This window comes from Geotrypetes seraphini, chromosome 7 (genome assembly GCF_902459505.1).
Source record: "Geotrypetes seraphini chromosome 7, aGeoSer1.1, whole genome shotgun sequence".
Classification (NCBI taxonomy): Eukaryota; Metazoa; Chordata; class Amphibia; order Gymnophiona; family Dermophiidae; genus Geotrypetes; species Geotrypetes seraphini.
Window position 1 is genome coordinate 179,495,033 of NC_047090.1, and position 13,777 is coordinate 179,508,809.

The following is a 13,777-nucleotide window of genomic DNA, read 5'->3' on the forward strand; positions in this document are numbered from 1 at the left end:
CTGCGCTACATTCCTCTTCGCGGCGGTCCCTGCCCTTTCTCTGACGTCAGAGGCATCAGGCTTTCAGGGTGGGGACAGGACTTCAAGGGGGAGAGGAGAGTCGGGGGGGGGGCGAAAGGAGAGTCAGGGCGGCCAGAGGAGAGTCGGGGCGGGCGAAAGGAGAGTCGGGGCGGCCAGAGGAGAGTCGGGGCGGGCGAAATGAGAGTCGGGGTGGCCAGAGGAGAGTCGGGGCAGGCGAAAGGAGAGTCGGGCGGCGACGGGAGAGTCGGGGCGGCATGCGCGGTATACGGGTGTGCGCGGTATATAAAAATTTCTTTACATAAATTACAGTTTCCCGCGCGCTATACCCGTGTGCGCGTTTTACACGGGTGCGCGGTATATGAGTGAAAATACGGTAATTGTGCTATTACAAATGAGTGCAGAAAATAATGCAGTGAATTCTTAACAACAAACTTATTTGTTGCAAGTGCTTTTCTGCAGGGAATTTAGCTGGTTTAGGTTCTTAAAAGCAGTGAGAGGAAGTAGCAAAACTGGAGGCCATTTTACCAGTAGCCACAACTTTTTAGAATGATTTTGGTGTTCATATTATTTTATGTTAGTAATTTTGAAGATAAAGCATGCTATGAAATGATAGCTGTTTTTTTTTTTGTTTTATGCCAACAATAATAAAGTCCTTCAACCGACCATAAACATGCCATGCCATTATCTCTTGGGGAAAGTACAAATCAAACCTTGCTGGGAGAGCATTAAGATCTGAGAGTGGTATGCGATTGTCAGTGGATAAAGTAGCTAAGATACGTACGGATGTAAAGAAAAGCGAGTCATTGTTTTCAGTAGCTGGGGTGAAACTAAGGAATGCATTGCCGAGTCAAGTGCATTTTTGTGTACTAATAGGACAATTAAAAAAACCCACAAAACTATTAAAGACGCGGTTGTTTGTACATGTTTTTATGTGAGAGGTTGAGCAGTGGTGCAGATATTCAGCTGTTTTATTGTGCATGCATGTGTAATGTTTTAAAAATGATTATGTATCTTGCTTGGAAACTGCCTAGGTTTTTAATCGGAGTATACATTTTTAAATAAATAACTAAATTCATTAATAGATATAAATAATTTTAGAAGAGAAAAAGTGAAAGTGAAGCTCGCTGTGAAGTCTAGGCTGTGAGAGCCAGCCACAGCGAAGGTGACTGCTCTGTTGCTTTCACAAAGGCTTCTTTTGTCCGGGGGGGGGGGGGGGGGGGGGGGGCCCTCTGTGTTACCACACACCGTGATCGGCTTGCAGGTGGGATGCAATTAGTGAGTTAAATAGATTATCCCAAATAATAAATAAAGTGTTAAAGAAAGGAAGCAATAAGCGTTCCCTCCAGAGAAAAACGCCGACTGAAAATGAAAAGAGGGCAGAAAGCACAGCAAACTAGTGAAAAAAAAAAAACGCCCTTCAATTTAACTTCCTGGCGAAGTAAAATATTCAAAAATGTCAAGCAGGTCGGTTCTACCGAGCTTGGTTTCAGGGCGGACCCCCCTGTAGTTTATGTCGTGTCCAGTATTCTCTGGCATTGCAAAAAAATATAACAGCCGTTGCTTTCCCCAAAGGGGGAGGGGCCATAGGAGGGGCCTGAGCGGGTCAAAGACATTCCAAACATTTAAAGTGCAGTGTTATAGAATAATGAGTTATGCACCCAACCTGGGCGTAAGAACTCGCACCCAAATTATCCATTCTCCGTGCAACTGAATATGACCGTGATTTGATTTATTAATGTATAGCCTGCGTATCAACTGAGCAGCTTACAAGTAAAAACATATACCAAAATTTAAAAGTCAGACAAAACAGTCTTAGCAATAATACTGTACCATTATTACAATGCCACCATTATTAAAGGCTTAACGGGAAGGGGTAAAACGCGGACCTCACGGACCTTACAGACCTCGCGAATCTAAAACCGCACGTCCTTAAAAATCCGAGGTCCGTGCATTGACAAGTCCGCCTTCGCTTTCCCTGCAGCTCAGCTCAGGCCCCCGGCTCCCTCATGGATCTGAACTGCACGTCACATCCTTAAAAATCCGAGGTCCGTGCCACTTTTAGTCTCTGGCTCAGACAGAGCTCTATGACAATTTAACTCTGACGGATCCTAATGCTTTTCCCTCCCTATGCTAGGATCCGTCAGAGTTAAATTGTCATAGAGCTCTGTCAGAGCCAGAGACTAAAAGTGGCACAGACCTCAAAAGTGGCACGGACCTCGGATTTTTAAGGACGTGCGGTTTTAGATCCACGAGGTCCACGTTTTACCCCTTCCCAGGCTTCCAGATGAGGCACGGGACGTGCAAGGTGCAATTAGTACTATTATGGGGGCGGGGTCTGGGGTGGACATTGGGTAGAGATGGGCGGGGTCTGGCCCACAACTTAGCCCCGTGTTCTTCAACCGCTGGTCTTTTATTTCTGCCAGTCCATAGGTGTAAAAAGGTTGAAAAACTGCTTTAAAGTATTTTCCCTATCTGTCCCTCACAATCTAACTGTGCTACCTGGGGCAATGGAAAGTTACGTGACTTTCCCAGAGTCACAGGAAGCAGGCTGGGATTGAATATTGACTCATATATTTTTTGATGTTCGGAGCAGCATCAGAATCTCTTCTGACAGTCACTTTCTGTGAAGCAGCAGTTTTTATAGCTGTATTTAAGGACCCCTGAAGAAGGCAAATATTGCCGAAACACGGCCCGTGTTGGGTCTGGTCATCTGACTAAAGCAAGGGCTTTATTTCTTAGCTTTTATTTATCTGTGATTATTGTATTTCAATTTTATGTCAATAAACCACACCATTTTAACTCTTGGAAGTCCAGGAATTGGTTCCACGTAGTTTGTTTGTGTGCTGATGTTATATTCAATCATCGAGCACATGTGGAAGCTGTCGTTTTGTTTTCTCTATATACATCTGTCATTCTTTCATGTCTTGCAGGAAAACTTTTACAGATCAATACAGGTGCTAAAGAGCAGCTATTCTTTGAAGCTCCTCGCGGAAAAAAGCAAACCATTCCAAGCCAAGAGGTAAACAAAGAACTCCTCATCACAAATCTAGGAGTATCATAAACAGTCGTAGACATAGAGGGCCACAGCACCGTCTTTGTTCTGGTTTGAAGATCCTACTTATTTCCTCTGGCCACTACTACCAGTGGCGTAAGGGGGGGCAGGGGTTCCGCCCTAGGCGCCATCTTGCTAAAGGCATGGCACCCCTCCTCTTCTTCTCCCCCCTCCCCCACTCCTCTCCTTCCCCCATACCTTTTTTACTTCCCCGGCAAGAGGTTGCTGCCCATATCGGAATTGGCGCTCTCTCTGACGTCACTTCCAGGAAGTGATGTCAAAGGGTGAGCCAACACAGACGTGGGCATGTTGCTCATGCCAGAGAAATTAAAAAGGCAAGGGGAAGGGATGCCCGCACGCGCATCAGGGGAGGCAGGGGAGAGGGCGGGGAGAGGTACCACCGCCCCGGGCGCTGTTCGCCCTTACTACGCCACTTATTGCTTCTTTCCGAAGCATACTTACCTGACTAGCACCTCTTTGACTTACACACTCCTGTGAGGCCCTAAATATGAGACACCTAGCAATTGATACTGATTTAGCAGGTTAAGCTCACTACACCACCTGTATATAGTACCTGGAGTACGTTCTCCAGCAGATTGCAAGAGGTGAGATAGTGGCATAAATTTCACCCCAGAAACCCTAGAGTCCAGGGGTTCCCAGGGAAGAAGGAAGTCCACTTCAGATTATCTGAGGACATTCTCTCTATCCTCTCTCTGGGGGACTCTTTCCAGAACTGTCCCTTAAGGGACCCAATTTGAACTTGTACCACTGGGGTGGGGGGGTGAAAGGTTGGAGGAACCAGCTTTCAGTTGTGGAAGTCTTTATAAGAGCTGCAAAAAAACTCACCAACAGATAGCTTTGGGAACTCCAGAGATCCTGAACACATCAGAGCCTATCGGATTGATTGCTGATTGCCAGTTGCTCTAATGCACTTTTCCAATTAGTGCTTGGATCAGATACAGGAGGGTATTTTATGCACTGCCTCCATTGTAAGCAAAACGAGAGAAGCACCTTCACAGGATGAAGATCAAAGCAAAACACAGCAAAGATGACCAAGATTTTAAGATTCTTGCTGCTTCCTTCTGCTCCCAGCTGATAAAAAGGGGCAACTGTCCCTACCAGTGTTCCCTCTAAGGTACAGCAGGCACAACCACACACTGTTCGTAATATTTATTTATTTATTCAGTTTTCTATACCGCTCTCCCCAAGTGAGCTCAGAACGGTTTACATGAATTTATTTAGGTACTCAAGCATTTTTCCCTCCTGAATCTGCTACAGGAGAAGTGTAGGAGTCTGTGCCACTGAAAATAATGCTCAGTGAAATCAAATGAAGCTACAACCGTGTTTTTAAGTATGAGTCGTACTTAAGTTGGGCGTCTGTAACTCGGGGACTGCCTGTATAGGCCATGCTATATGTATATTCAGCGATACCACTTCTGTTGGCAGCAGCACTGAATATATGCAAAGTATGTATTTAAACAGTGCAGCTGGCATGTAAGAAAAAAGCTGACCGCAAGATTGGACAGAATATACTGGTGGCTAAAAACCATAAGGCCAACCTACTCTACCCAATTTCCTTACGATTGCAACATCATCCATCCCATCTGATCTTTGCCATCCTCACCTTTTCTTGTCAGCTAGTGATCCTCTGTGCTAGTCCTTCCTCCGTCACCACAAAATCTTTTGAATTCTTCAATTTAGGTCATGATATAGGTCAGTAGTTCCCAACCCTGTTCTGGAGGAACACCAGGCCAATTGGGTTTTCAGGCTAGCCCTAATGAATATGCATGAAGCAAATTTGCATGCCTATCACTTCCATCATATGCAAATCTCTCTCATGCATATTTATTAGGGCTAGCCTGAAAACCCGATTGGCCTGGTGTTCCTCCAGGACAGGGTTGGGAATCACTGATATAGGTCATAAAATCTCAACTCTACTGCATAAAACATGCACTGTTCCATTGAACCGTCTAGATAAAATTTGTGCAATATCCCGACCTACAAAGAATGCAGATTAGAGAATGACACGGGGACAATTTTTTCCCCCGTCCCCGCGAGTTTCATCCCTGTCCCTGTCCTTGCCCTGTTCCTGTAAGCTCCATCTTAACCGCAGATGAGGTCGGAGCTTGCAGGAATGGGGCAAGGACGTGAAAAGAACTCACGGGGATGGGATGGGAAAATGAGTTCCTGCAGGGACAGGGAAAATTTTGTCCCCATGTCGTTCTCTAATAAGAACATAAGCAATGCCTCCATTGGGTCAGACCCGAGGTCCATCGTGCCCAGCAGTTCGCTCACGCGGCAGCCCAACAGGTCCAGGACCTGTGCAATAATCCTCTATCTATACCCCTCTATCCCTTTTTCCAGCAGGAAATTGTCCAATCCTTTCTTGAACTCCAGTACCGTATTCTGTCCTATTACGCCCTCTGGAAGCGCATTCCAGGTGTCCACCACACGCTGGGTAAAGAAATACTTCCTAGCAGATATGTAAAAGTACATCCAAATTTACTTTAGGAAAAATTTGCCTGGGAAAAATTGAATGAATAGAGGTGTTCAACTAGGGGCCACTTGTTTGAAATGATTCTCTGATTACTGCCACATAATTTGCCTCTGACTGTGGAATCGTGGTAAATTGCTCATCCATCCTTCACTCACCACTGCCGTTCAGATCCCCTGTGCAATACCAGTCTGGTCTAACATCAACTACTGACCTTTTCCAGTCTGACCTGGCTATTGGCAGGGCTTGAAACAGGGTCAGCTCTATGAAAATGATCAGTACTCTTAACCACTGGACCAGCCTGGCAATGGAGGGAATATTGCAGGGTCTAGAAAGAATGGGTTCAATGACAGATCCTTAACATCCCCCCTCCCAAACAACTGGGATTGACTAGCAGAACAATGAAAAAGGTTTGCTGGAAACAAGGAAGTGTTCCCAACCCTCTTCACCATGGAGCTTGAACTCCAGCTAATTTGTTCAAAAGCTTAGGTATAAAACATCAAGTAGAAAGAGATGGTGGAAAAAGCTAGCTTTATTTCAGATTGGTTAGGGTTTGGAAGCTTTCTTGTTTTAGTTTTGAATAGACATTTGTGTAGGGTGACGGTTACCATATTACATTACATTACATTAGAGATTTCTATTCCGCCATTGCCTTGCGGTTCAAGACGGATTACAAAGAACGTATTACAAGAAGAAGATATCTGGTAATTTCTAGAGGAGATAAAGAATAGATGAGGTTGCCTTGGGGAATCGGGAAGTGGGAAGGAGCTAGCGGTATTAAGTCGTCTGCAGGAATTTCTTGAAAAGTAGCGTCTTTACTTCTTTTCTGAATGTTTTGTAGTCTTGGGGTCATAAGTAGTAGATTGGAGATTTGGTTGTCGAGTTTTGCTGCTTGTGTGGCTAGGAGGCCATAAAAGGAGGATTATTTCCATTGCTTTCAGTGTGTGTCCAGCAGGATCTCGGAGCAATAGATCTATTAATTGCTGCTCACACCCAGAGATAAGCAATGGCTTTCCCAAGTCTACATAATTAATAGTAGTATAACAAGCACTTACTAGGTCTTCTACTTTCTTTGGTAGATGCCCTAAATAAACCTTAGTCTTGCAGTCCCCTCAATCAGCTTTTAGCCCCCAGCCCCATTACAACGTTGATAATTAAACTTAAGCAAAATCATAATGGCACCGGGCTACATGACAGCTAAGCTTCCTCCGTACATGCCAAACCTGTCCCTCCACTCCTGGGATGAAATACGCCTCAAAACGCCCCCTGGTCATGCCCTTCGACTGCACCGACGGTCTTACTCCCACGTCATACTGAGCCACTGGAATCAAACTGCCCCCGCAGATCAGATCCCCTGACGGACTCCTCAGCTTTAGAAAAGTAATAAAATCATACCTTTTCACCTAAACCCCTGCCCTTGACCAAAGGACTGCAAATAAATGTATATTTATACCCAAACCAGTATGTGTCATGTAAGGAAAACTTGTATTGTAAAACCTTGCACTGTAACTATGGCAAATCCAACTTGTAAACTATCTGTGTGTCAAATTAGGATAAAACTTGTCCTGAAAATCTTGCACTGTAAGGATAACTTTGGCAAATTGTAATTGGTAAACTATATTATGAATATTAATATTAGACCCCTAATATGTGTCTGGTTAGGATAAAAACTTGTACTAAAATTATGTATGTTTAACCTTTAACCCAGGGGTAGGGAACTCCGGTCCTCGAGAGCCGTATTCCAGTCGGGGTTTCATAATTTCCCCAATGAATATGCATGAGATCTATTTGCATGCGCTGGTTTCAATGCATATTCATTGGGGAAATCCTGAAAACCCGACTGGAATATGGCTCTCGAGGACCGGAGTTCCCTACCCCTGCTTTAACCCGTTCTGAGCTCTTTGGGGACAACAGGATGGAAAACAAAATAAATAAATGTCTACTACACTTTGCTGCAATTTCTACTATGTTTGCCTGCAGATTTTTCTCATGTGCCCTGCCCTCCTCTCTAGGCCACCCTAGATCAGTGGTCTCAAATTCGCGGCCTGAGAGCCACATGCAGCCTGCCAGGTCCTATTTTGAGGCCCTCGGTATGTTGATCATAATCACAAAAGTAAAATAAAAGTTTCTTGATCATATGTCTCTTTAGCTATAAATGACAATATTATTATTAAGACTTATCCAACTAGAGAGAGTTTTACCTCATGCAAAATTGTCATTAACTATTTTTTCTGCGGCCTTCCAAGTACCGACAAATCCAAAATGTGGCCCTGCAAAGGGTTTGAGTTGGAGACCACTGACCTAGATCCCGCACAGTGCACTTAGAATCCCTTGGTAGAACTTTGGGCTCTCCGCTTTTTCGAGATCATAGGTTACCTACTGCATAGCTTGGAGCTCCAGACCCAGACACTGTACCTTGTGGAATAGCTTGCCAATAGAACTGAGAAAAGAAGAATCTTTGATAAGGTTTAAAAGGAGTTTAAAATCACATTATTTTAAGCTGGCCCTCTCCGTAGACTTGACAGTCTGAATTCCTAGGCATTGTCTGCATAGGAATGTTTCTGCTGTGTTTGATTGAGCTTTCTTATCTGAATGGAATTCTTTTATTAATATACTAGTGTTTAAGCCTGTTACATTAACAGGTGCTAGAGTAGATGTCTATCTGTCTGTTTTTTTTCTTTGTCTCTCTCTCCTTGCATGCTGGCTGTCTGTTTGTCTGTCATTCTTTCTGTCGGTGTCTCTCCCTGGCCCCCGTCTGTCTGCCTGTGTTTCTCTGTTGCGCCATGCCTGCCTGTCTCTCCGTGGCCCTCTTCTGTTTCCCCCCTCCCAGATCAAAGCATGATTGCTGTCTGCCCCCCAGCACACTCCTCCCCCCAAAGCAGCCCCCTTTCCCTCTCCCCCTCCACTTCTTACCAGCATGGGATGCATGATTGCTGTCTGCCCCCCAGCACACCCCTCCCCCAAAGCAGCCCCCTTACCCTCTCCCCCTGCCCCCTGTTGTGCCATGCTTGCCTAGTCCATGGCACCCTTCTGTTTCCCCCCTCCCAGAACAAAGCATGATTGCTGTCTGCCCCCAGCACACCCCTCCCCCCAGAGCAGCCCCCTTTCCTTCTCCCCCTGCCCCCTGTTGTGCCATGCCTGCCCCTGTTGTGCATGCCTGTTCTTACCCTCCCTCCATCCCAGCTTCCTGGTGTCTTCTGGCCCACCGGCACGAACCGCTGCCGCCGCTGCTGCTCCTCTTCAAAGCAGCCTGCTGAGGTTCGCCGGCCGGCTGTAGTGAACCTTGCAGGCCGCTCTCCACCTTGGTAGCACATTCCCTCTGACACGATCGTGTCAGAGGAAACACGCTACTGAGGTGGAGAACGGCCTGTGAACTCAGCAGGCTGCTTTGAAGAGAAGCAGTGGTGTCGGCAGCGGTTGGTGAGTGAGGGCTGGCGGGGGGAGTCGCTGGCGTGTTCCCTGCCTCCGTGTTCGGAAGTGGAATTCGACGTGGGGGCAGACGCCACGGTGGCAGGGAACACATCGTCCTAAGTGCGCATGCGCGCTTAGGGTTTTATTACAGAGGATTATATTATTTTGTAAACCGCTTTGTTCTTATTTATAGTTTAAGCGGTATAGCAAGAATTTTAATAAATCTAAACATAAACCTTGGGCTCAGAACTTACCCCCTCTTTTACAAAGATGCACTATGCTTTTTAGCGCTTGCTAAACGCCACCGCGTGCATGTTATCAAGTTTATTAATGTTTTTGATTAATCGCTTAATCACACTTCAAAGCGATGAACATAAATAATAAACATTAAAATTACAGTATTAAGGAGTAATACAATAATTAACATAAATTTAAAATCCTACAGGACTATTAACAAACTTTACAGACAAGAAAAAAGGGGAAAGAGGGAATTGAACTACAAAATATTAAAAATAGAATAGTCAGGGAAAAAACACAAGGTAAGGGATGTAAAATTCCATAATCAAAATCAATTCAATAACTAACTCAAAGACGGAAAATTATCAATCAAAAGCATCTTTAAAAAGAAATGTTTTTAAATGTTTATCCTATGGACACGTTGATTCAGCGCATGCTAAATCCGTGGTAAAACACTTAGCGGCCCTTTGTAAAAGAGGGCCTTAGATAACAGTGTAATCCTGGATGGGAACCTGACACCCACCAGCCTGCTCCGGAGGAGGATGCTTTTCATCCCCCAGTGGTCCAGCCAAAGCTGTTGCCCTTTCCTCCTCTTAGCTATGCCGGTAGTTGCCTCTGCTCTTAGCTTAGGCAGTAGATAAGGAGAGAGAGGCCGAGGAAAAATGAAAGGTTATTTAGATATTAATGTATATATTCAAAGAGTATTGAAATTAGTATGAATTTGTTTGCAGTGGCCTTTGCTTCAGTTCTGATCCAGAAAAAAATTAGAGCCTTTTTATTGTTCACAACTTAAAGTCTCTTTTTTTTTTGTGATCCACATCTGCAAAGCGAAGATAACTCATAATTTTGCTTGCCAGGGTCTGTACTGAAGATAAACTAGCAGAATAAATTACCATAAATCTATTGAGTTTTTGTGAGGCAAAAAGCCAATGATGCATTGGCTGTGGAGGATAATTACAAATGTTACATCCTAATTTAAAAGGAGAAAAGATTATATTCCTGCCTCCATGTTCCATTATGAGTCTAGCATGGAGGTTGGCAACCTTTTTACAGCAAAGAGCCAATTTATCCAAAATGTTTGATCTAAAATTTACAAAGAACCGCAAGGTGTAGCTTCTTTCCCCTCCAATCCCTCGCAGGTTTCTGCACCTGTCATCCCTCCCCTGACCATAGACAAGGCTGTTTCCCCTCACCAGGCCCCAACCCTTAATTTTCCCTCCTAATCCCATGATTTCCCCCCCCCAGACTTACCAATCCAATCTCCCTCCCAACTTCATAATCCTCCAGGGCCGAGGTACCTGGTGATCCAGTGGCAGGAGCACGGCCCTTTCGCTCCTGCCTCCTTCCAAAATGGCTGCCGTGACCTCTCATGGCAGCTCGTGCTACTACAGGAAATTCTGCGAGCAGCTGTTGAGAGGACATGGCAGCTATTTTAAAAGGCAGGAGCGAGAGGACCATGTTCCTGCCACAAAGACCCCTTCTGGACCACCAGGTACCTCGGCACTGGAGGATTGTGGAGTTGGGAGGGAGATTAAAGGGTCAGGGCCTGGAGAGCCGTAGGTTGCTGACCCCTGGTCTAATAGAAGGTATTCTGCCATGAGATAAAAAGAGAATAAAACAATGAAAGTTAATTCATTGGACAAAGGAAAAACTGTGAGATCAAAGTTCATGTCCATTAAGACCAGAGATCTAGAAAACAAAATAAGATGAGACTACAGAATCACAGCATTGTATTCACAGTTGTAATCTGGAATAATGAAACTTTTAACATTTTCTCCCCCTTTTATCAAGCTGTGTCGCCGAGCACCGTGAGCTAAATGCCTAGCCTCCCGTCCTATTCCTTGATAAAAGGGGGTGGGGGTGGGGGGGGAGTAAATACTGCTTATATTTTTAAAAATGAAGAAAATCAAGAACTGGGAGTGAGTTTGACTGAAATTCAGATCCTTAAGCCTGCTGTATCTTTACTTATTTTTCATTAGGAAGAAAAGATAGGATGGGCATCGTGGACCGGTGTTTTAGGTTCTGGCTGCGAAGGGATCTGGCCAATAATTGGAGAAGTCACAGACGTAACAGCCTCATGCCTTAGCAATGATCACAAGATATTGGCCACCGGAGATGATTTTGGATTTGTGAAGATTTTTCGATATCCTGTTAAAGTAAGGGATCAGCAGATTGAAGACAAACCATAGAGGGTTTTCTTTCGTGCAGTGCATAATTACAGTAAGCTCTGGAATCTTTTCTGGGAGGATATGATCAAGGCTACTAACGTGCTAAAGGAGGTTTGTACAAGTTCCTGGAGGAAAAATCTGTTAAGAAAATTATTAGCCAGTAGCCTTGGGAGAGTCATTGCTCACTCCTGAAGATGAACATGGGAAATGGACCTACGTTTGTGATCTGCTGGGTACTGTAACTCAGAATGGCCACTGTCAGAGACAAGGTGCTGGGCTCAGTGGACCTTGGTCTGACCCACCATGGCTTCTGCTATGTCCTTAGATTTCAGCGTTTGAGGCTATTGAAAGAGGGATAAGAAGAAGTTAGCAATTGGAGCTGATGTTACCATGAACTGGAGCTCAAAATTGTAAAGATTTATTGAATAAAATCACAACAGTTGTGTCACAGGTTCACACTCAACACATCAACCTTCATGGCAGCTGTCTCCTAAATGTGATATTTATATTCTGTTTTCTTTAAATATAGTTGAACCCAAATTGGTTCACAAACATAAGACTAAATGAAATAGCAAATACAGTGGTGCCTCACACAACGAACTTAATTGGTTCCAGGAGCAAGTTTGTTATGTGAAACGTTCGTTATGTGAAACGCGTTTTCCCATAGGAATACATGTAAAAAAAAATAATTCGTTCTGCAGCATAAAATATGCTAAGATGACATAAAAAAGATAAATTTTTTGTTATTATTTTTATTTAGATACATCTAAAAACATACATCTCCCTGTCCTTTTACTTCCACTATCTTCCTATCCCATCTCTATTCCCTTTTGTCCCTCTCCCCATGATCAATCATCTCACCACCTCTCTCTGCCCTCACCCTCAGGGTTCAAGATTGCTTCCACTCTTTTTCCTGTTGTTCTCTCTGCCTGTCACCCTATGATTTAGCATCCCTTCTGCCCTTGTCCAATATTTCCCCTTCTCTCCCTCCCTCTCATCCCCTGCTCCAACATGTGCTTTCAGCGGCCTTCTCCCCCCTTAAGCGTCTTTTCTTCTCCACTCCACCTTTCCTCCCTCCCTGCCTCCACCTTTGTGGCGCTTTTGCACCCGACCGACAACAGAACAGGCCCGGTCGGACAAATCTCCCTGTCATGTAGCCGCGAATCTAAATTACCTTCTTACAGCAGCTGGATTATTGAAGCTGCTGTAAGAGGTAATTTAGATTCGCGGCTACAGGGCAGGGAGGTTTGTCGGCCGGGCCTGTTGTCGGTCGATCGGGGGACCTGACCAGCTGTGCACATTCTTCGGGGCGGACCGCCCCCTCCCCCCTCTTTCATTCGCCATTGCCTTCTTCCTACCTGCCCTGCCGCAGCCGCACACAGCCGACCGGAAGTCTTCCTGATGTCAGCGCTGACGTCGGAGGAAGGGAGGGCTTTGCTTAAGCCCTCCCTCCGACGTCAGCGCTGACATCGGGAAGATTTCCGTTCGGCTGTGTGCTGCGACAGGGCAGGTAAGGAGAAGGAGACTACCCTCGACCAACCCCGCTGCGATCCAACCCCGCAGGAACCCCGGAAGGATGCAGCTCGGGCGACTTCGTTGTGTGAAACGAAGTACGTTATACGGATCACGACATAAAGTTCGTTGTGCGCAGCATCCGCTGTGCGAGGCGGCCGTTATGCGAGGCACCACTGTAGATGAACAATAACATCGTAATTAACGAATGGAATTATTAAGATAATAACAAATTTGCTGCTTTGAAGTTAATTATCACACACATATATATATATATATATATATATATATACTAGTATTATAGCCCGTTACATTAACGGGTGCTAGAATATATGTGTGTGTGTCTGTGTTTATTTCTTTCTTTCTCTCTCTCTCTCTCTCCTTAGCCACTTTCTGTATTTCTGTCTTTCTTTGTGTCTTTATTTTTCCTCGGCTGTCCACCCATTTTCCTTTCCTTTTACCTTCCCTGGGTCCACCACCACCCCTTCACTGCTCCCCTCATCCAGTAGCAGTTCTTCTCCCTTTTCTTATCTCCCCCCTGTCCAGCATCACCTCTTTCCTGTCCCCCTGTCCAGCAGTAGATCTCCCTTCCTTTTTCTTCCCCGTCTCTTCCCCTGTCCATCAGCACCTCTTTCCTGTCCCCCTGTCCAGCAATAGGCCTCCCTTCCTTTTTCTTCCCCGTCTCTTCCCCTGTCTAGCAGCACCTCTTTTCTGTCCCCTGTCCAGCAGAAGGTCTTCCTTCCTTTTTCTTCCCCCGTCTCTTCCCCTGTCCAGCAGCATCACCTCTTTTCTATCCCCCCTGTCCCCTGTCCAGCAGAAGGTCTCCCTTCCTTCCCCCCCCCCCCCGCCGGCTGTTCCCCTGTCCATCAGCACCTCTTTCCT

At 45.3% G+C, this 13,777-nt stretch overlaps 1 protein-coding gene across 2 annotated transcripts in view; it reads left to right on the forward strand.

The window, feature by feature from the left end:
- Positions 1-13,777, forward strand: part of EML5 (EMAP like 5) — a 382,142-nt gene that overhangs the window by 270,989 nt on the left and 97,376 nt on the right. For both annotated transcript variants that reach the window (XM_033952880.1, XM_033952881.1), the window contains exons 24-25: positions 2,952-3,040; positions 11,195-11,371. In XM_033952880.1, the coding sequence (XP_033808771.1) occupies positions 2,952-3,040; positions 11,195-11,371 (266 nt within the window). The remainder of the gene's footprint in view (positions 1-2,951; positions 3,041-11,194; positions 11,372-13,777) is intronic.